At 36.6% G+C, this 23,600-nt stretch overlaps 1 protein-coding gene across 1 annotated transcript in view; it reads right to left on the bottom strand.

The window, feature by feature from the left end:
* The window catches only part of RHBDF2 (rhomboid 5 homolog 2), a 1,958,103-nt gene that overhangs the window by 983,362 nt on the left and 951,141 nt on the right, over positions 1–23,600 (bottom strand). The window contains exon 11 of the mRNA XM_044089036.1: positions 16,632–16,793. Coding sequence (XP_043944971.1) covers positions 16,632–16,793 — 162 coding nt within the window. The remainder of the gene's footprint in view (positions 1–16,631; positions 16,794–23,600) is intronic.

Here is a 23,600-nt window from a genome sequence, read left to right as displayed (position 1 = left end):
TCATGCGCATTAGTACCCTGACGTACTGACGTCAGTCTAATGCGCCCTGACCGGCGCCGGCATATACTCTGGTATTCGGGCCGACTGGACAGCGGACTACACCCAATAGTAAGGACTGCAGCAATGGGGAACGAAGAACATTTTATATTACTTGTATGAACACTGCTGCACAATGTGTTGGGCTACAGTTTAACAGTAGTATTCATGATAAAATTACAAAAAAAAATGTATATGAAAATATAAAGACCTCCACAGGAAAATAAATACCACATATGAGGTATGGTATTGCAGCATCACTCTGACTCCACTACCTCTCAGTTTCACCAAGATTATACAAAATGCCTGTTTCTAACATTCTGGAACTACACACTTTCTGAAATAATTATCTGCATAATATGCAAATTAAACTGTTAATGTTACTCATGAAGCATGATTTAGCTGCAAACTGCACAGTCAAAAATGCAACATACAAGATTGTTCAAAGGGAAAAAAAAAACATTTATCAGTTTTTCAGTATACACACTTTAAACACACCTGTGTAGCATTTATAATGGATCCCCTTCAAAGGATCGAAATTTCACAACATTGAACCTCTGATCATCAAAGACCAGAGGATTGAAGTTGTGAAATATCGAACCTAAAAAAAATAACCCAAAATTTGAAAACTTACTATTTCATATTTTTGCAGGGGACAAGGCACCCTGTACCCCCCTGCTACTTAAATATACCAACTCAGAGACTGCACTACAGTGAAAAGAACAGTAAATTTCCCATTCTGCACTGTATGGCGATCTCCATAAGATTCGATATTTCACAACTTCGATCATTTGGCTTCACAGATCATTGATGCGATGTTCTAAAATTTCGATCCTTTGAAGGGGACCTCTTATAAAACATAATAAATATGTAGTACAGTCTCAACATCCTCACTTTTTTCTTCTGTGCAAAAGATGGAAAGCTCTCAAACCTTAAAAAGATAAAGCAGGTATCAGTAAATATACAAAACTCAATCACTATTTCAGGTTGCACAGAACAGCAGCAAACAAAAAGCAAATAAGTGCTGAAGGACAGGCCAATTACCCAACATAACAGCTGAAAAACAGCCATGACAACTAATGGCAGTAGTGTTTTAGCCTATCACTTTAAAATTGTTGCTTATAAATAAATTTATTTATTTTCTGAGAGAAATAGATAATCTCCCGAGGTTTGGTTGAATCATAAATAACAAAATTATTTTTTCCAGCATTGCCCCTCCCCTAGTCCACATTTTATTACACAATTATGCAAAGCCCTTGAAGGGGACAGATCCAGAATCTTGCATCAGTTGCATCACAATGAGCCAACTGTCATTGTAATGCTACAAGCTAGAAAAAAATATTCACAGAAATTGTGTGTGTATGGGTGGAGAATTGGTAACTGAGAAGAGGGTGTACTTTCAGGTTAAGAATCGGAATATACTGATAATTTTGGTACAGCTGAAAGGTCTGCTCTGAACACAACCTTTGAAATATGCCACCATTATAAAGGCAAAGTTATGCTGGTGTTACTGGAGGTAATCAGTAAAGATGTAGTGTTACATACTGCAATTATTAAAGGGGAAGGGTACCACTGAATGAAGCACAGAAAAATACTCTAACACAAAATGTAAATGTGTCATCGTCTAACACATCACTTTTTTATTGGCAACTGCCATTTAAAGATTGCACAGCAGCAAATGAAGTACAAAATTATCCAACCTAAGTATCTTCATATACACTCAATTCCATAACTTTGAAATTCTGTTTCCAAACTGACCCAATCTTTTTAATGCTTAAAGCAAATGGGCAGAACCACACGCCTGTTGCCATCACCATTAGCATTTTGTGCACATTAGGAATAGGAATAATTTGATAGTTAAGGAAATGTGCAATGTTTCTTACAACCAACCAGCGTTCTACAAATAAAGTCAGTCCCACACAAACGATGAAAAGACAATTGGCGTCAGGAGTCCACACCACAATCATTTAATTAAGCACTTTCATTTCCTGTTAGAAACTTCATCAGAATACCTGTAGTATTCTGAAGCAGTTTCTAACAGGAAATGAAAGTGCTTAAAGGATTGTGGTGTGGACTCCTGACTCATTGTTTTTTTCAGCTTTCCATAAATGTTACCGTATTTTGTAGTTTTGGACATAATTTTACGTGCACATTCATTGAGTCATGCGTCTAGGCTTGTCATGCAACATTTATATTTTTAATTGGATAACTTCATGTCAACTTTTTGCAGCCTGTAGTCCAGCACACCTCACATCTGAATGAGAAACAACCAGCAAACAATAAGATTTTGACAGAAATACGTTTTGCCTTCTTTGGCTAGAAATAGATTCCCCTTAAGGAAAGAAAAAAGAAAGCTCACAGCTGCTGAAAAGAAACATTAGCCATGCCATCAAGTCTAAATTACAGCATGTATCCTCAAAGCAGCAGATCTTAAGCACATCAGCTTCTTTCCTGGAGAGAGCTTTGTAGCATGTCTCTTAATTTGTTTAAACTGATGGAAGTTACAATCCATGCCATGCATGCAAGAGTAAAAACAACCAATAAACATAGCAAATTTATATTTCTTGTATGAACACTGCTGCACAATGTGTTGGGCTACAGTTTAACAGTAGTATTCATGATAAAATTACAAAAAAAAATGTATATGAAGATATAAAGACCTCCACAGGAAAATAAATACCACATATGAGGTATGGTATTGCAGCATCACTCTGACTCCACTACCTCTCAGTTTCACCAAGATTATACAAAATGCCTGTTTCTAACATTCTGGAACTACACACTTTCTGAAATAATTATCTGCATAATATGCAAATTAAACTGTTAATGTTACTCATGAAGCATGATTTAGCTGCAAACTGCACAGTCAAAAATGCAACATACAAGATTGTTCAAAGGGAAAAAAAAAACATTTATCAGTTTTTCAGTATACACACTTTAAACACACCTGTGTAGCATTTATAATGGATCCCCTTCAAAGGATCGAAATTTCACAACATTGAACCTCTGATCATCAAAGACCAGAGGATTGAAGTTGTGAAATATCGAACCTAAAAAATAACCCAAAATTTGAAAACTTACTATTTCATATTTTTGCAGGGGACAAGGCACCCTGTACCCCTGCTACTTAAATATACCAACTCAGAGACTGCACTACAGTGAAAAGAACAGTAAATTTCCCATTCTGCACTGTATGGCGATCTCCATAAGGTTCGATATTTCACAACTTCGATCATTTGGCTTCACAGATCATTGATGCGATGTTCTAAAATTTCGATCCTTTGAAGGGGACCTCTTATAAAACATAATAAATATGTAGTACAGTCTCAACATCCTCACTTTTTTCTTCTGTGCAAAAGATGGAAAGCTCTCAAACCTTAAAAAGATAAAGCAGGTATCAGTAAATATACAAAACTCAATCACTATTTCAGGTTGCACAGAACAGCAGCAAACAAAAAGCAAATAAGTGCTGAAGGACAGGCCAATTACCCAACATAACAGCTGAAAAACAGCCATGACAACTAATGGCAGTAGTGTTTTAGCCTATCACTTTAAAATTGTTGCTGCCATTGCATCTACATGGCAAGTCATATAAACCAACTGCTTAATTTGCTTATAATCTATTCCAGTTGCTGAACCAATCAATGTATGCAAGTCAAAGCAAAGATGAACTTTTATGAGGTAATCGTCAAGATGCACTATCGGTGGTGTCAAGCAGAAAACTTGATAATCAGTGTTGTATTTTAACCTACTAAGCTCCACTCCTTCTCTGTATGTACAGACTCAGACTGCATAGTTATTACTGTTGAATGTGAACATTGCTGGCGTAAATACTCTCATATGCTACTAAAAGGATGAGCTGAACTGACAAATGACTGTCATCCTATATTTGTTACCCCAGTGATTTAGCTCCTGTCTCACTGACCAGTGTCTCCACACACCTACATACCATGCTTCTTTTAAATACTACTGCATCTTTACACATATTTCTCCCACTAACTGCTTCAACTGTAACCATTCAAATCAGCCTACTTCACCATTAATTACTTCCAATATGCACAATGATTCACCCATCTTCACTTCAAATATAAATTAATAAATCCTCACACCTACCACACCAATATACAACTAACTCAAAGTTAAATCAAAATAATCTTACAAAACTTATCCATCTCTCTCTTCCTTTCCACTCTCTGGGGATATTAACCCCAACACCATTAACCCCAACACCAGTGTCTCCTCCCATCCTGACTCCCCAGTAGCTTCCAAAACTCACCCCAAGCCAAACATTCCTTTTTACTCAGCCTAATCATCTCCTTCTAAAACAAGGACCATAACACCATCACCAAAACCCAACAGCCTACCTCAAATTCACCCAGTTTAAATTTCTCTCTTCACATACTTGTAGAATCTATAATAAAATTTCAGACCTCCTTGCTTGGATCTCCCAGAATAAACCAGATATTCTTGCCTGCAACATGGCTAAACCTTCACAAACCTGACTCTGAAATTGAACTCCCTGGTTACAGCATAATCAGGGTGATAGAACTAAAAAAAAAAAATAAAGGGTGGTGCAAAATCCTACCTATAATAAAACTATCCCCAAATTCCAAAACAATTAACTCATCTCCAATCTTAAACTAAATAACCATAAAAAAATATATATTACAGTACTCTATATTCCTCCATGCAATACTGCTACAACACTGGAAAACAATCCAAAACTGGGTATCACATACAATTTGTGATGACAAGATAATCCTAGGTTATACTAATTTTGATGGTGGAATATCTTCCTCAAAATACCCATCAACTTAGCCTCAAACTATTTAGCTTGATTCATCTCATTTCCTCCCCCACACACTACAACTTTCCCCAAAAACTCTCTCAGTACTCAAATGGATATTGGTGTCTGATTCCATTAAGTATATCCCCAGCGGCACCTTCTGTTCCCCTCAGTGACCATCTCCCTGCATATGCAAACAGGCTCAGTACCCATCATGTCAAGCAACACTTGCTTAGAACTTCCCATGACCACAATAATTTTAACACCAACACAATTTTACAGAATCTTAAGCTCCTTTAACCTGTCTCTCTCGAAAAATATTCCACTTGAAGAAGCTGCACACAAATGTAACACACTTTTCCTGAAAACCCTCAATAGTCTGGGCTCTAACTAGAACAAAACGAGTAAACCATAACCATACTCATTGTTATCCATGGAAAGCAGGCACCTAACGTTTGAAAGAGATATGGCTCGAGAAGAATGGTTAAAACATAGATCTCTCTAAAACCTACAACACTTTAAAGAATTACTTAACCATACTAAAAAATAGTTCAATGCAGAGAAGACAGTGTTCCGATCCTAAAAAAAATCTTGTCTTCAATTAATATACCACCACCACTTCTAATCCTGCCCTAAATAATATTCACTCTGAAATAGCTGCTCAGTTTAAGACACATTTTATAGAAAACATTAAAAGCCTTACTAAAGATTTCCACCAAACAATCTTGATAAGCCCTTTCTTCAGACAGCAAACACCCCGATTCACCCTAAAACCCACCCAGACCTCCTACATCAAATTGCTACTCTATAAACTGAATCCCCATTCCAATTCAGCAGATAATCTCACAGCAGAATGCAAGCTAGCTACCAATTCCACAGCCTATCCTGTGTCTATCCTAATTAACAGATCTATCAAGGAATCGTATGTTCCCTTCTCTGGGGGGTAAAAAATTATCAACCCCCTTCATAAAGGAGGAACCTCATCTGATATAACCATTTTCAGACTTATTGCCTATTAGCCTCTTTGTCAAAACATCTAAAGGGCATTCACAAACATCTACTTTAACACATCCTTCAGGAAATGTTTTTGAACTCCACACAGCATGGTTTAGATCTGTCCATAGCACTACTATGTTTATTAACCTTTACAAACACTATTAAAGCCAGAGAGACAAAGGCAAACTCATTTCCCCTGTATTCCTTGATCTCTCTGAAGCTTTTGATCTAGTCTCACTCTCACCAAAAACTGTTGTCAATTGACTTCCCAAGGGCTATCTCAATCCACACTACTACAGTTTAACAACTACTTAACTGATACATACCAGTCTGGTAAATGTCTTTCCACCTTTTCGTTCTTCCTTCCTGTCAATACTGGTAAGCCACAGGGCTCCATTCTCGGCCCTCTACTCTTCAATATATTTACTAACAATCTATACAATTCCTCTCAGCAAGCCTCCCTCATACAACATGCTGATGATTCCACCCTAATATGCACTTCAGATAACCGCATACATCTTCAGTATTACTCAAGAAGTCTTTAACTATGAGACTTCCAAGATGGCTGCACATGGAGTAACAGACTTTCTAGCTCTCCCACTTTGAAAACTGAAAATTCAGCACAGAAGGCCAGTAGACGTGTTTATGAGGAAATTTCAGCAACTGGCTAGTAAGTGCACTGCCTTGATGCCAGGAATAAAGAAATACAAAAGACCTGGAAAAAATCAGCTACAAAAAGTTAGGAAGAAACACTAACTGGGTAAAGTTCTGCAAATGTTCAGCAAAAAGCAGTGCAGCCATCAGACACGACTTCCAGTAACCCACAGGAAGATATAAGACAACACATACAGACTTGTTTAAAATGAACAAAACACTGATGGAGTATATCAACACAAACAAAAGGCTGGAAAAAATGGAAGATACAGATATTCAGACGAGATGATAAAGCTGCAAAAATCAGATGTTGAAATAAAGAAAAGGCTGGCTGAATATGAGACTGCTCAGGAAGAGATGTTCCAAACAATAACAGAATTGGAGGACTGAGCATGTATGGAAAACCTGAGATTTTCAGCTATACCAGAGAAGCTGGAAGGAACAAACTGCATTAATTTTATGAAAGCACAAATAAGCAACTGGACTGGTATTCCACAGCAGGAACTGTTAGTTGAAAGGACAAATCATGTGTATGCTCCAAACCTGGCTATAAGAAAGCAACCTAGACCTTTAAAATTAAAGATGCAATCTTACCAGCGGAAGGAGTTGATTCTGACAAAATTGTGGTAGAAGGTTAAAGCACTAAAAGTAGGAGACAGCAGAAAGTTTGTGGAGAATGATTACTCATTGTACACCAGACAGAAGAGCAGCAAATGTATGCCACTATTTATGGAATGATGAGATGCAGGTGTGGAATTCAGACTGCTGTACCTAGCTATCTTCAAGGTATTCTTCCCTGGAGGGACAAAATCGCTGTTTGAAGTACATGCTAAGGAGGATATACAAATGTTTGTCCAACAAAAAGTAAGCTGTGAAACATGAGATTCTGCTTCTTGTTCTTCTGGTAATAAAGACCACAGAGGGGACTCTACCTATAAAAAAAACCTTATCAAACTTTTCAATGGAAAATGTTGGAGAGTAGGAAGGGAGCACAAGAGTTGACTAGAAGAACTGAGAGTACATTGGAAATGAAGTAGCAACAGGATTTTGGAGATGAACAGTAATAAAACCACTTAGTACGAGACTGCAATGCAATAATTATACTTGTGAAATATGACAGAAAAAGAAAATCTGGAAACACTGGATGTTTTCAGAATCTGTTGGACTTGTGACAGACTAAAACATATGCCCTACTTCATGTCATTAATGTTCAGAAAAGTGCTTCGGGGAGGGGAAGAGGAGGGAGCAAGTTAAGCAAAGATTTTTTGTCTTAAACAGTACCAATTTTGTGGCATGTGGTTTTCTTTACATGGTGTAAAGTAAATTTTTTTCAGTTATTTTAAGTGTTTTGGGGAGTATAAACAGGTGCTGCTGTTTTTCTTTTCTTTCTCCTTCCCTCTCTCTTCTTGTTCAATTTTAAGAAATGTAGGTACTGCAATGTACAAAAAAGCCTGGTTAAAAAGCATGATAAAAAAATAATGTGCTTTTTCTCATTCTTGCATGTGGAAATGACTAAAGACCTTAGACTGACTTAGTAACAAATTTTAAGCAAGACCAATATGAAGAGAGACATCACAGAGCTTTCAAAATGTGTGTCTCAGGCTGGTATGAGCCTAGCATTGAGTAGCATTTTACCTTCTCCAAGGATGATGCTACAGTACAAACAAAATATGACTAACAATTGACTTATTTTCTGGTGTCATTCTAAGGAGGTGCAATATTTGTCAGCATAGAAGGAGATGGTCAATAGACCACGCTGCTTTGTCAGGGATAGTCTGTACCTCTCCATTCTAGGCTTTTGAATATTAACTAAAACATTGTCTTCCCCTATAGTGCCTTTTTTAGGCAATGCCTAACTGAAAGTACTTCCAACGTAGCAAATCAAAACCAAGGAACTCTAAAGGTATTACTGCTCAATGCGAGGAGCCTAAACAAAAAACTCCACTCCCTGGAACCACTCTTTACCCTAAAGAATGTTGATGTCTGCGCAGTCACATGGTTTAAAGCTGCGGACAGCACACCAACAGTGCAGGGTTATAATGCCTTCCACACATTTACACCAGCTACTTCACAGGCAGGAACTAAAGGTTGAGGTGTCTCTATTTACATCAAAAATAAATATACTTCAAGACTGATCAAACAGGACAACGCACTTGAGCTGCTCCATGTTCAAATCACCATAGGTAAAATTCAATACCACTTGCAAGCTATAGGTCCCCCTCTATGACCCAAGAAACCCATACCATGTATTTAAACTTACTAGAAACACTAACCATCTAACCCAATACCATATTCATGCTTGACTTTAATTACCCTATTATTAATCAGGAATCCTGTACGACATCAAACGTACATGCACAGAGATTCCTGGATTTTGTAAACACAAACTCCCTGGACCAGATAGTTAATACACTATCCAGGGATGCAACCATACTGCAACTGGTCCTTACTAATATGGGAAAGTGCTGCACACCCCCTACTATAATGCCTTTCCTGATAAGGTCAGACCACAAAATGGTCTCCTTTGAAGTAAAAATAAAACCTGGACCCCCAGCTAAACCGGGGATATTAAGGAACTATTCTAAGGCTAACTTCCTGCTATCAAGGGAGAACCTGGCAAAATTTCAAGCCCCTATACACCCTGAGAACACTTCTTTTTGCCATTTACTTCTCACAAGTCAAGGCCAATATCAGTGGTCTCTGACTGACTAGATTTGCAGATGATTGCAAATTAGGAGCTGTCATTGAACCTCACAGTGACACAAATGTTCTCCAGGAGGGGCTGACACAAACAACTGGTGTCAGACTAATGGACTAAAACTAAATGCCAAGAAATGTATAATAGTATCCTTTGGGAAGTCATCCATTCCCAGTAACTATCATATTGACAACAGACCCCTTAGTGTTGACCCAGTAGTCAGAGACTTAAGGACACAAATACAGAAATATACACTTTGATCATCATGTGTCTACAGTCGTGAGGAAATCATTCTATTTTGTACAACTTATGAAGAAAGCTATGGCATCTAAGTCCAAGGAAGTCATTGTTCCACTGTATTCAGCATTCATCAGACCTATCATAGAGTACAATGCCCTCTTTGGTATGTACCTATCCAGGCATATCCAACTGCAACGTCCACAGAGGTCCCTCACTAAAAGAATACAGGACATAAGTAATATGTCCTATGCAGACCACCTCAAGGCCCTATACCTGTATTCTCTCATACAGGCTTTTGAGGGGAGATCTATTCCTGGCATACAGGGCATTGTCAGACCCCACAGTGATGGACTTCATGCATTATCCACAAAACAAATAGTACCAGAATTACCCATTCTAAAGATTTAAACCTTGCCAGTGATACAAATAGGACCTGCTGGAGAGATAGGTATTTATCACAGAGACTACCCAGTCTATGGAACAGGCTCCCCATCTATGTGAAGCAGAGTTCCTCCCTAATACAATTCAAGTGCAATTTGGACAACTGGATGGGAAACTGGAAATTTATCCCTGGTTTGGCACCTACGTCTCTGATGTAAACAGGTAACCTGTAAATGGTTCATCTCTCAAGCCCATGATTACACTTATCAAGGGTATCAGAACTAGTCAGAGATTTGGGATGCATGGCTAGGCTTAAAAAGGCCCTTGTGGTCGTTAGCCTAGTAATCACTTATGAATCTATGAACCAAGTAAATGAAAAATAACACTGATTATTATAAGGCTTTTTTCTAGCAAATTCATGTTTACATTACATTTACATTTCAAAGGAATATGTGCATTTAATTGAAGGTCTTGATAGCCACCCACATAACTATTGCAGGTCATGCACCAATAACAACTAAAATAAAAACATAGGTTAACAAAATAAAATGAGACATTGGTGCATTCCCACCTATCTGTTGAAGAGAGAGGAATTTAAGGAATGGTTAGTGGAGATTTTTCAGGAGCTGTTAGAGAAGACAATTTTTTTCCTGAAAATATAGCTAGAAGTGGAATAAAATTAAGGTGGAGTTTAAAAATAGCGTGGAAATAAAAGAAAGGGAGCTATGGTTAAGAAGTAACAAGAATTACTTAGCAGGACTGATAAATGTTAAAGTATTACAAAACAGGGGAAATCTCACAGAACAAGAAGAGGATCAACTGCAGAATGCTAGGCAGAAAATGAGAGATTAACTTGATAACATTATGCATGAGCTTTGAAAGACTGTTAAGCAAATATTTTTTGATAACACTAGAGCACCAAACCTTTTAGCACAATGACTCACGCAATAGAAAGTAGAAAGACCTTTCGCCAAAATAGCCTATAATAAAGAAAGTAACAAGAGATCCTGTAGCGGTATTACAAATATTTTGGAAATTCTATCAGTCTCTCTGTAAAGCAGAGAAATATGAAAATCAAGTAAAGATAGAAATGGAAATGTTTATAGAAGAATTAAATATGTCAAAGTTAGAGGTAGATAGTGATGTATAACAAATTGACAGGAAAGTCCCCAGGAATGGATGATATTCCTTTGGAAGGAGGGAAAAGAAAACTCAAAAGATCTGGAAAGTTTTGTTTAACAGCATCTTAAGAGGAGGAGAAGTACCACCGTCCTGGAAGAAAGCAGTGGTAGCTGTAATACCTAAATAAGGTAAGGATCCATCACAGCCAGCTTCATACAGGCCTATTTCAATACTAAACCATGATTATAAAGTGTTCATGTCTATAATGGCTAAAATAATGCTGAAACTGATCAATATGGATCAATGTGATTTTGTGGAGGGGAGGCAAACATTTGACAACATTAACAGAACATTGATAATCCCAGAGGGAAGCAGAATGTAAGAAAATACCACTGTTGTTGCTGGGTTTTGATGCAGAGAAAGCAATGGACACAGTAACCTGGGACTTGATAAGCAGGGCAATGGAAGGATTCACATTTCCTGAAAAAATTATAAGGCTGATTAGGAGAATATATGAAGGACTGGAGGTGAAAATAAAAGTGGGATCCTCTATGATAACTTCTGCTTGAGCAAAAAAACAGGCAGTGGTGTCCTCTTTCCCCTTTATTACTTGCATTATGTTCAGAACGCTTGGCAAAGGAAATACATGACTCAGAAATAATTCAAGGATATGTTTTGTATAGTAGTCAAGAAAAGCTGGCTTTATTTGCAGATGCCATTATTTTGTAACTGACAAAACCAGAAAAAGACATTACAGTGTTGTGGAACATTTTAAGACAGTTTCAGATCTTTCCAGGATACAAAATTAATGAGACTAAAACAAAGGCAATAGGGGTAAATTATGTACCCACACATGAGCTGGTTAGGGAAAACCCATATTTATGGGGACACGATAAAATTAAATATTTAGGAGTATGGATTAAAAATTATTCTAGTGTGGCAGCTAAGGATATGTGGGAAGAATCTAAACAAAAGATAATACAAAAACTGAGAAAATAGGTTTGTTATAACAGCTATGGATCGTAAGATACAAGCAGTTAAAATGTTTTTAGTGCCTTTAGTCTTGTACACCAGTCAGGCATATTTTTATCAACCAGAGAAGTTGTGGATAGCAATTAATAAAAAGCTGAAGGACTGTCTGGAAGGGGATGACGGCAAGAGTCAAGTGATATAAGCTGATTCTTCCAGTAGAACAGTGTGGATTGGAATTACCCAATTTGAAGGGGTATTTCACAGCTACCCAGTTAAGACTCCTATACGCAGCACAAGCAGAAAACTATAATTCATAGTGGAAAGGGATGAAGATTATGATGAAACATGGGAGAAGCTCAAGAAACAAGGGGAGACTAGGATTGTGGATGCAGGCCTTTAAGAACAATAATCATGCAGATTATTATATCCATAAAGTAGCAGAAAGCATTCTAAGAACTAAACCAACACTAGAATGGAGAAAGGAAATTCTGCTGATAGGGATAATTTCAATTAGGGATGCAGACAATAGGAAACAGGGGGCTGGAATTTATTGGAGAAAACTGGCAAAGGAGCCAAGGTATTGGGAGCAAATAACTAGGGAGGAAAAGATGATAGCACGGGAAGATGGCAAGAAATTATTTGGACTGCATTTTAGAGATTGCCCTCCCTATCAGGGAATGATATCAGAGTATAGGCAAACAGAAGGGAATAGGGTGTCCTAAACAAAAGAACACTGGTAGAGTTTTTAACAGAACCTAGAACAGAAGCTGCCATGAAAAAAGCAATTAGTACAGCATATAAAATATTGCATGATAACTATAAAAATCAATCATAGGAGGTTAGAAAGGATTATGAAGAGAGACTGGATAAGCAATTCACAAAGAAACAATGGGAGGATATATGTATGTCTCCCAAATATGCAACAAAATCTAGAAGAGTTAGGATTTTTGCCTGGAAATGCTTACACAGATAGTTTTATACCCAAAATATACTCAGAGATGTTTTCCTCAGGCAGACAGTATATGTTGGAAGTTTGAAGGGAAAGAAAGAAGTAATTGGGAGCATGTTTTCCGGCAGTGCGGGGAGTTGGCAGACTAAGGATTCTCTGCAGGATGCACTGTTGGAGATCCTGGGTGGGCAGACAGGTTTGATAAGGGAGATGATTTTTCTAAGCTATGATACAGAAACAGAACTGCCTAGACATGGTAAAGCCTTGCTGTGTCTTATAATGGTGGCTGTCAAAAAAGCAATTACTAGAAAACTGAAATAAAAATCTAAACCAGCTATACTGGAAATAGTGAATTTAGTAACAGATAAAACAACTGGAACTGAGATCTTTAGAAAAGGGTAGGAACAAACTACATAGGAAAAATGAGAATTGTGGGAACAATACATACAAGGGAGGAATAAGGTCTAAAAAGCGGCAGGACTTGAATGAGCTACGTAATGTTTGAGTGAGAAAGACTGGGTAGACTAAGAGATGTACAATGTTTGCAACTGGGAGTGTCAGTATAGTGTGTGATGTAAAATGCTCAAGACTAGGATTCTGTTGGTGTGGTTTGTTTTCATTTATATCAATGCATGACTGCCTATGTAGTAAGTGATTGATTAATAAAGATGTTTGTTTAGAAAAATGGCAGGAACTGAATAATTTATGTAATATTGCTTAGATTATATGATATATAGCAATATATTTTAAGTATGATATTTAGGTTATTTGTTGATTAATTTTATATGAAAGTAAATTTGCCCATGTCACAAGTGATAATTCAATAAAGGTGTTTGAAAAAAAAAGAAGCCTTTAACTATGTTGAAAGTTGGCTACATGATAATCAGCTGCTAATAATCCCCCCCGCCCCAAATTACCTTATTCCATAAAAATCAACTTTAAATTTTTAAGTGAATAATTTATGTCACATTGCTTAGATTTTATGATATAGAGCAATATATTTTAAGTATGATTTTAGGTTATTTGTTGATTACTTTTATATGAAAGTAAATTTGCCCATGTCACAAGTGATAATTCAATAAAGGTGTTTGAAAAAAAAAAAAAGAGGCCTTTAACTATGCTGAAAGTTGGCTACATGATAATCAGCTGCTAATAACCCCCCCCCGCCCCCAAATTACTTTTTCCATAAAAAACTACTTTATATTTTTTTCCTTAAATAATACAATGATTGAAGATATCTCACATACAGAACTACCTGGCATGACAATCAACAATATAAAATTTGAGTTACATATCTACATCATCAGGGAAACCCATCAAAAACTAGGTAGCCTTCATAAAGTAAAGAAATTCCTTACATACTCTGAAAAAGTAACTCCAGCTACCACTTTACTATACAGAGCCCCTATCATTACTAACCCACAAGCCTCATTTAGTTCTTTGCTACAACAAAACTACCAGATTTGCTTTAAGAAAAACCTTACTAGATCCACCACTGTTTAGCATTAAAAATGCTTAATTGGCTTGAACTTCCTCACCACCTAGCTTACACCCAAGCTTATTTTAACCCACAAAATAATCTATACCCCATTCGCCTAACCAGCAATTAGCCCCATACTCCAATTCTATGCATCAAACCATCATCTTTGGTCAAATGATAAACTGCTGACCATATACAAATCACAAAGGTCTGCTGGGGTCCATCTCTATTCCAATAATGTAGCTAGAACTTGGAATAAAATTTGTATATCAGGTCTTACACCTTCATCCTTTCACACCATTACTAAAAGACTTCCTCTCTGCTTCATGGCTTTGTCCCTGCTCCTCATCTGCTACTCAGCTTCTTCTAACACCATTCATTCATTCATTCACCTTCTTTTACCTCCCTTTTAAAGCATTGCTGTTGTGTCTTTCAGCTTTTCACGGTTAGGGGTTGCCACAGCAGAACTCCGGTCCACTAATGACTGGCAGTTGATTTTTATGTGCAGAGTTGCCAGCCCTGACGCACAACCTTCAACGAAGGTACGCCCATTCACGCATGTCTCCACACAGAAAACGCTCTAGCTGAGAATCGAACCGGACAGCGTCTTACTGTGAGGTGACAACGCTACCGCAGCACCATTTAAAGCACTAAATCACTTAAACTTGCTTATTCCCTTTTAATATTACATTTTACTGTAGTACTTAAACTACTATACCTACTTCTATTTAGCACAATCAAATTATCATTCCATCGCTGTTTCTCTATTAACACAAACTTGCTTACCCCCTCTAATACCGCATTCTAATGTATTTTTTAAAGTACTTGTATCTGTAAATTCTCAATGCAATGCTTGTAAATTAAATGTCTGTTGAATATCACTACAAATTTTATTACACTGACTACTAGGCAATACATTCAATGACACTACATTATAAAATGTGTTACTATAAATACTGACTGCATTAAATTGTTACCTTGGAGCTTTTCTCCCTGGGCCTCTGCTGAAAAAGGGCACTTGTGCCCAGTTAGACAATCCCAAAAAGCAAATAACAGTAAATAAATAAATAAATGACTGCTTTTAAGGTAACACAGAGATCAATGCATTGCACAGTCTTTACTAGTTTTGTAATTATCATTGCCATTGTCTAATGTGCTATTTATAGAGATTGGGTATCTGGTATAAAGAACTATTCCCAAACTATCTGACCTGGCACTCTGCTATAATAAGCAAAAAAGCAACACAACAGCAAAGATTTATTAGGTGTTAACTCAACTGCTGTCATTTATTTTTGTGCCTGGGTCATGGCTGAAAGACTTGGACTAGTCTGCCTGTTCAGTTAGTAAAATAAAAAAAAATAGCAAAATGCAGTAGACAAATTCAGGCAGCAAAAACAGAATACAGCATGCTGCACTGTGTACTCTTTTATAGCCAGACTTCCTCTAACAGCCACATCATGCTACAACTCATACACCCAAAGGGATGTTCAACAGCTAAAAAGGATTAGGACAGAAACAGAAATGTTGCCTTTAGTAAAATGTCACATCTGTGCAATTCCTGCACCAATATTCTTTTTAATAACCATTTGATGACACTAATATACAGCTATTGCTTATCTGAACGGTTAAGAACATAGTATGGTTTGGGAATTCTTGCCTTTGTAAATGAAGGTTAGAATTATCCCGCAATGCTCATACCAATGCATAAAAACAAAATTCTCTCCCCACTTCCACCCTAACAAATATAATCAACATTATGATCACATGGTTAAGTGAGAAGAAGAAAAACACAAGGAAATGCCACTAAGCACCAGAACAATTTCCAGACAATTCTTCTCTATGGAGATGTCAATATTGTCAGGGGAATCAAGTTTTGAGGAGTAGAGGCTCAAGGATTTCTGTTTTGTTGACCAGCAGCATAACTTTGAAGGCTATACACATACCTTATTAGTGAAAATATTCTCTAAGAAAAAAAAGCTTGTGTTAACAGGATTCCAAAATGTACCTTTTCAGAACAGAAATAAATATCCTCCTACTAGAGAACAATGCTTTATGGATGGTTCCAGAAGCAGAATTATTAGCATTTTAACAACATATTAGTATTCTTTTATAGTATAACCCAATTCAAACCAGCAGATATTAACACCATGATGAAATTTTTTAAAGAAACAATGTACTATATACTGATAACAGGGGGCTACTGTAGCAGAAAAGTAATAGACTAACAAATATTACATTACTGAAGAAACAAGTTAGGGTCCATAACAGCACTCAAGTTCTACATCAGTATAAACAATGAATAAAATCCAAAACTTACTGAGCAATCTGTCCGTAGTGTCTGAACACACCCAGAGTTGTCATTTTGAAGACAGCAGCCAGAATTCTTCTCTTTTTCCCTTTCCTTTTGTATAAGTGCTGCTATCTGTCTGTCTTTCCGTATGCATGGAGAAAACTTTGCTCCTAGATGAATCAAATCTTCCTAAAATTAAACAAATATAAAAGGAACATAAACTGATTTAAATTAAATTGAATTGAATTGAAATTAGAAAAATGCTGCTTATCTTAAGGAAATCAAAGGTTGCTGTATGGAAAAAATATACAACTCTGCTGACAAAAGAAAAAGGTGAGGGGTGGCAAGATACAAAGGTCTTTAATAATGACAAAGGCAACATATGCACACACATTTATACATTACAAAATTAAATCTTATACCCCCTCCTTACATCCTTAATATACAAAATTCTTCAATGATCTATCCTTACACAGGCTCTATCATTATCTTCCCTGCTGTCCTCTACTGCTTGTTTCTGCACTATTTTCTCCAAACACACACTTTAAATACAACTCTTTAATAACTGATGTTTCCAATTTGCTACCCTTTTTCCAGTGAAGAAAAATATATCTGATATAAGGATGGAGAGATAAACCCTCTCCCACTGTTCTACTGCCCATAGTTTAGTGTTCCTCTACTTTGAAAATTAAGAAATAGTAACACAAATACTTTAGGAATTGCAGCTAATGTGAAAATGTAAAAGAATGGAGTTCAGATAGCCCCTCAAAACTGAATGCAAAGATAAACACTCGGATGCTGGTGTGTAGCACATACTTTTCTCATATATTTTCCTCCAAGTAACGTGCCCTCCCCATTAACCTGCTTGCATTATACTCTACTACACACTAATTTACTATGCTGAAGAACTTCAATATAAACATGCTTCATAAAACATACCATATAGTACCCTAGACTTAGAACCAAACTCAAGAAGTGTGCTTCTGCCAACCGATCTACATTTTACACAACATAGCTCAAACACATTTTTGTTTCTACAAAAACATAAAAATGGCTTAAGCAACTAGCCACACCTGCTTGCTTGAAGTCTAACTCACTGACTGACTGAGTACTCACTGCACATCCCAAGTACATAAAACCTATGGGATGCCATAGTCTTATGAAATAAAATAGAGTACAAAGGATCAGTCCAGACAAAATCACTTTAGCTACCAGATCTGAGACTTTCTTTCTCTCTTTCCGATAACCTCTGTGGGAGGAGTAAAGATGCCTTGAAGTTTCAAGTAGTTTATTCAGTAAAGTAGGCGAATGCCCTAATTATGATTCTGATGATTACAGACTGATGCAAGATAAAGTTATGTACTCACCATAATCATGCATCTGTGTTGTCCATTTTCATTCCTCAACAAATGGGTCTCAGACCCAACCATCGGATCCAACTCGGCTGTATTTTTTGAAGTAGATAAAGTAAGAAGCACATCATCGGCAAATAACATGTCAATAAATAAAATAAATAAAAATACATTTTTGCTAGATTCTAGGATCAGACTTTTGAGCTCGTCCCTTTACCCATAATGCCCCTGGCCACTACATTACCTCAGATCAAGTTTGTACATTAGAAATACAAAACATTATCATAGTACTATAGAAACAGTAAAAGAAAGGGGGCTCAAACAGAAACGGTTTCCCAACTAAAATCTTCATCAGGTCACTCCAAAAGTCATGGATAAGGGAACTAGCAGGGGAGCTGAAGAAGAATGAAAATGGACAACACAGATGGATACTTATGGTGAGTACATAACTTTAATACCTAATGTTGCCATTTTCATTTGTTACTCAAACGAACAGGATAGATTCCCAGTTACAGTAACTCTGAGTGGCTCTCATGGAAGGATGTTCCACAGAACTGCAGAACCAAATGCAGCCCTGTTTTTGGAGATGATATCAAACTTGTAATAAGCAATAAAGGTATGAGCATTAGACCACATGGCAGCTGCACAAATATCAACAGAAGCTCTGGCCCAAAAGAAAGCTGATGTAGTATTATTATAATTTACAGTTAATGCTTCTTCTATATTTTTACATCAAGTAATGGCTAAATAATTTAAAGTGGAGACTTGCTTATCAATTCTATGATCTCCATCTGCTAGAAATTTATTTCTTTTATTCAATGCTATTAAAGTGAAGACCTGAAATTAAATAAAACTTTTCAACCTGTACATCTAATTCTTTTAAAGTATTTTTTGAAGTAGATAAAGTAAGAAGCACATCATCAGCAAATAACATTTTAGAAATGTATTGACCGTATATATCAATACCTTTTATTTTAGAGTTGTTCTGTATTAAGGTGGCAAATATTTCAATAGCTAATAGGTTTATAGGTAGGTACTAGGCTATCGGCCCAAGGGCCTACGTAAGCCTAGCCAGCAAGGTTCCATGGCTTATGCCACCCAAGAAAGTTATTTTCCTATGCCACTGTTGAGCAGTGACACAGAAGTGATCCCTGAGGTGTATTTCCTATTTCCCATCCACTCATAAAGATTTTTTTTTTGAGTGCTAATGAAGAACTTTGCTTGACATAGATGGGTAGCTTGCTCCAGAGTATAGGAAGTCTCTGGGACAGGAATCTATCCAGAGTGTCCTGTTTATTGTGGTGACAAGGTTTAGGTCCCTAGAGTGTGTAGCTCGGAGGGATTGGGATTTCTTTAGGTGTAGCATGTCCAACAGCTCTGGGTTTGACATAGCTTTATATGACAGGCAGAGATCACCTCGGAGTACGCGATATGCTACAGAGTAAAGCTGGAGTTTTTTTGAGGTGGTCAGTGTAGGGCGTTTGAGGCCAGTAATCCTCTTTGTGAGGTACTTCTGTGGTCTTTCCAGCTGCTGCAGATGTCTTGTGAGGTACATTCCAAAAGGGGCGTTGTACTCTATATAATGGGTCTAATGAGTAACGAGTAGAGGGGAACAATGATCTCTTTTTTCCTGGATGAGAACCCTTTTATGATGAGGTATGCCATGTAGAAGGACTTCCTGACTACTGTGGCGATGTGACTACCAAAGGAGAGACTACTGTCCATCTGGGTCCCAAGGTCTCTTATCACGCATTCAGTGTTAAGTAGATTGCTGCCTATGTTGTAGTTCATGGGTACAGAGTTTTTACCAAAGGGGGTGACACTGCACTTTTTGACATTGAGCTTGAGGCCATGGCTCTGACACCAGGCATTTGTCTCAGTGAGGCCCTTCTGTAGGATGTCCACATCATTTGGGGACTTGACTATGGCTTCTAGTTTGCAGTCATCCGCGAACTTCGTTAGCCAGAGGCCTTCTGTGTTGGCCTGTATTTCAAAGTAGTAGATACCAAACATAAATGGGAATAAAATGGGAGACATGGGACAACCTTGCTTACTACCTTTAGTAAGAGCTATAGATTCACATGTAAATGGTCACAGTTTTACATAAGTGAAATTGCTTTTGTAAATATTCTTTACCAGAGAGATAAAAGGGGGAGGAAAATCATAAAGCTCTAAAACTTTAAATAAACAGTCCCATTTTAAGGAATCAAAGGCTTTTTCTATGTGTAGTGCAATGAATAAAGCTTCTTGATTTTCTCTATTTAAAATGTCGATAAGGGTTAATATCCTTTGAATGTTGTCATATGTGCGTCTTATGTACAAAACCAGTTTGGTCTTCATTTACAATATGGGACAACAATTTATTTAACTAGAATAGACAAAAAAATTATAGTCATTGTAAGAAGAGATATTTGTAAGAGCTGCATTGTAAAGGAACTTTATTTTCTTTAATAGGTGTGATTAAAGGGCATCTCCAAGAAGGTGGTATTATACTTTGTGTTTGGATTTCAAGTAATGTTTTATAAAAAAAAGAAGTTATAGATGTCGGAAAAAGTTTATATAATTCTATGATAATACAATCAAATCCTGCGGCTTTATTACAATTGCCTTTCTTAATATTTTCTGTGAGATTAGTTTTTGAAGATCTAATTTTAATTTTTCTGTTATTTTCTTAATTTTAGAAACATATTGTTTCCAGGTTCAGGAGATTAATTTGAGGGTTGCCAGTTTTATAATGTTTAGTATAATGATATTTAAAGGCGTCAAGAATGTCACTTATATCTGATGATATTAATATTCTACGAGGGGAAAAAAAATTTGCTCTGGACTGCATTTTGATTCTCATAGCTAGATTATGCATATCTAGTGCCAAATTAGTTTTATGGGATAAAATTGCATTATATTTTTTATTCAGTTTGTCTATTGTCTTTTTATTGTTGGAAGAACTTGCAGACTTTTTGGATTTAATTATAAAATTGAGTTTGTATGTTATGTAATTCCGATTCCCATTCTTTTGATTTATTTCTAAACCATGTAAGGGTTTTACCATATATGTAAGCTTTCAAGGAGTCCCATATCATGACTATGTTAATCTCTGTAAAATAATTAGTATCAAGAAAAAATTGCAGTTCTGAAACTAGCCAAGGTTTAAATTCTTTAATGTTTGTGATGTAGGCTGGTATTCTTGACATATAGGTTAATTTTTTTAAATTTACTTGAAATTTAAGAATAAGTAAGTTGTGATCTGATAAAAGGACAGGGAATTATTGAGAAGGAAGATATTTTTGTATTTAGAGCGAGAAAAATTTTATCTGTTCTAGTTTGAGTGCCAAATCTGTGGTCTTGATGAGAAAATATTAATGAATTGGTTTCTTTGGAACTAAATGTATCAAATAGGTTGAAAATTTCAATCCATTTCTTGAAAAAGTTTGCTGTGGGAATAAGATGAAGAGGTTTCTTGTTGGTATTATCAGATCTAAAGTACAGTTACAAAGTCCCACGTATTATCAAATTACCTTTATATGCATTACTAATGAGGTCTAAATGTTTTTAGCTGTCCCTCCCCCCATGCCAGGGAACCAATATAGATTTACTAATGTCCGTATCTTATTGTTAAATTTCACTATAACAAGAGCTAAGAGACGCCTCTTTAGCCACATAATTATAAATGATTTGGGGGGTTAGTAATATTCTTTCTCCATAAAATTATTACTCCTCTAGTTTTAGTTTTATAGGGGGAATGGGACCACATTAAATATTCATTTAGATTCCATGAGTATTTGCCATTTGTTTTAAAGTGAGGTTCTTGGAGGAAGACAATGTGCGCATTAATTTTAAATATCTTAATAGATTTGATCTTTTATTTGGGTTGTTCAAGCCATTAATGTCTAAAAAAAGTAGTGTTCGATCCATATACCACAAATCTATTACTTACCTTTATTTTTAAAATTAATATTTTTTGATTGTTCTCTCCACTGTAACTGTTTGTGCCGCATACCACTGTAAAAACATGTCTCTTGTAATTTGTGTGTATACTGATTATGTCTAAATAACTAAATGTGTCTGTAATTTTTCTTTGTGGAGCTTTTCTCCCCGGGCGTCTGCTGAAAAAGGGCCTTTTCGGCTCAGTCAGACACCCCCGGTTAACAAATGTAAAATAAAATAAAATAAATAAAAAATATATTTTTTAAATGAGCTAAGAAGTTACCCAGAAATATTCATTAGTAATACCAAGAATGCTTCTATAACAGCAAAGTTGAATACAACTTTTATTACACAAACAATTTAATCAAACTGGTTTTCTCTACTAAAAGACATACAAGTCTTAAGTCAGGCCTATAAGAAAAGAAAGAAGTATAACACAAGAAATATTACATATAACAAAACATAATTTAGGATTTTCCATATCACACATGGAATGATAAATATTCCTAATCCAATAGTTAAAAAATGATCTATTGGATTATCCCTCGTGTCTCAGCAACAAAAACTCATTTGAGCTCCATAAAAATTTCAAAGATCATCATTCAGCCATAAATAATGGAATGCAATGTTTAACTATACTTAAGTAAATATAACAGGAAGTTAAGATTGTATTATGGAAATTTGTTTACATATTTCCAGCTCATATATTGTCACGAATATAAAGCATCCTTTGGCATCCACCTCACCAAGCACATAATCCAGTTTAACAGACCTCAGCATTGCCTCTCTCAAAAGATCTCAGGTCTCAGTACCCTTAATTACTCTGATATACTAGAAGCTCTGTCCCTCTACACACTGTCACACAAAATCTTGAGAGGTGATCTCTGCTTAGCTTTCCGTACTATGAACAATGAAGCACTCTTTGAAATCTGTCACTTGAACAGAAAAAGTGGGTCTAGGGACCTAAGCCTATACTATTAGATTAACAAGACCAGCTGGTATGACAAATACTCAATCTAATGGATACACCATTTCTCGAATAGGCTGCCCTTACCTATTAAGTAGAGTACTTTCCTACCAACTTCTGAAACCAGTCTGGATGGATGGGTAATCACAAATTTTCATCAGGAATATGTGAAGAAAATAGTACAGTTTTGTACCTACCATAAATGTAGATGTTCGAGGATTCCATTGCTGCAGTCCTGACTATTGGGTATAGTCCGCGTCCAGTCGGCCCGAATACCAGAGGGTCGGGGCCCATTAGACTGACGCCAGTACGTCAGGGTACTAATGCGCATGACCGACGTCATATCCTCAGTCTTTTCTTGCCCCAGATGTCAGAAGACCCTAAAAAGACAAGTCCCAAAAAACCTGCACCCAAAACATGTACAATATATATACAACAATATATACAAAAATATAAGCATGTAAACTCACCTACACAACCACCCCTAAAAACAGAGGGGAAGGAGGGAATTGGACTAGCAATGGAATCCTCGAACATCTACATTTATGGTAGGTACAAAACTGTACTATGTTCTTCGTCTTCCATTGCTGCAGTCCTGACTATTGGGTAGAATCCCAAAGCAGAGGTAAGGGAGGCTGGCAAATTATAAAGAAGTAGGAGCTGACAACATGCCTTGCAAAACTGCTGTGGCAAAACCAGCCCTAGACTTAGAGTAGATAGGAAGGTGATAATGCTTAGAGAAAGTATGCACTG

The sequence above is a fragment of the Protopterus annectens genome, chromosome 12.part0 (genome assembly GCF_019279795.1).
Source record: "Protopterus annectens isolate FY-2018-M chromosome 12.part0, PAN1.0, whole genome shotgun sequence".
NCBI lineage: Eukaryota > Metazoa > Chordata > Ceratodontiformes > Protopteridae > Protopterus > Protopterus annectens.
Note: the sequence above shows the minus strand (reverse complement) of the source record. Positions and strands in the feature narration are given on the sequence as shown.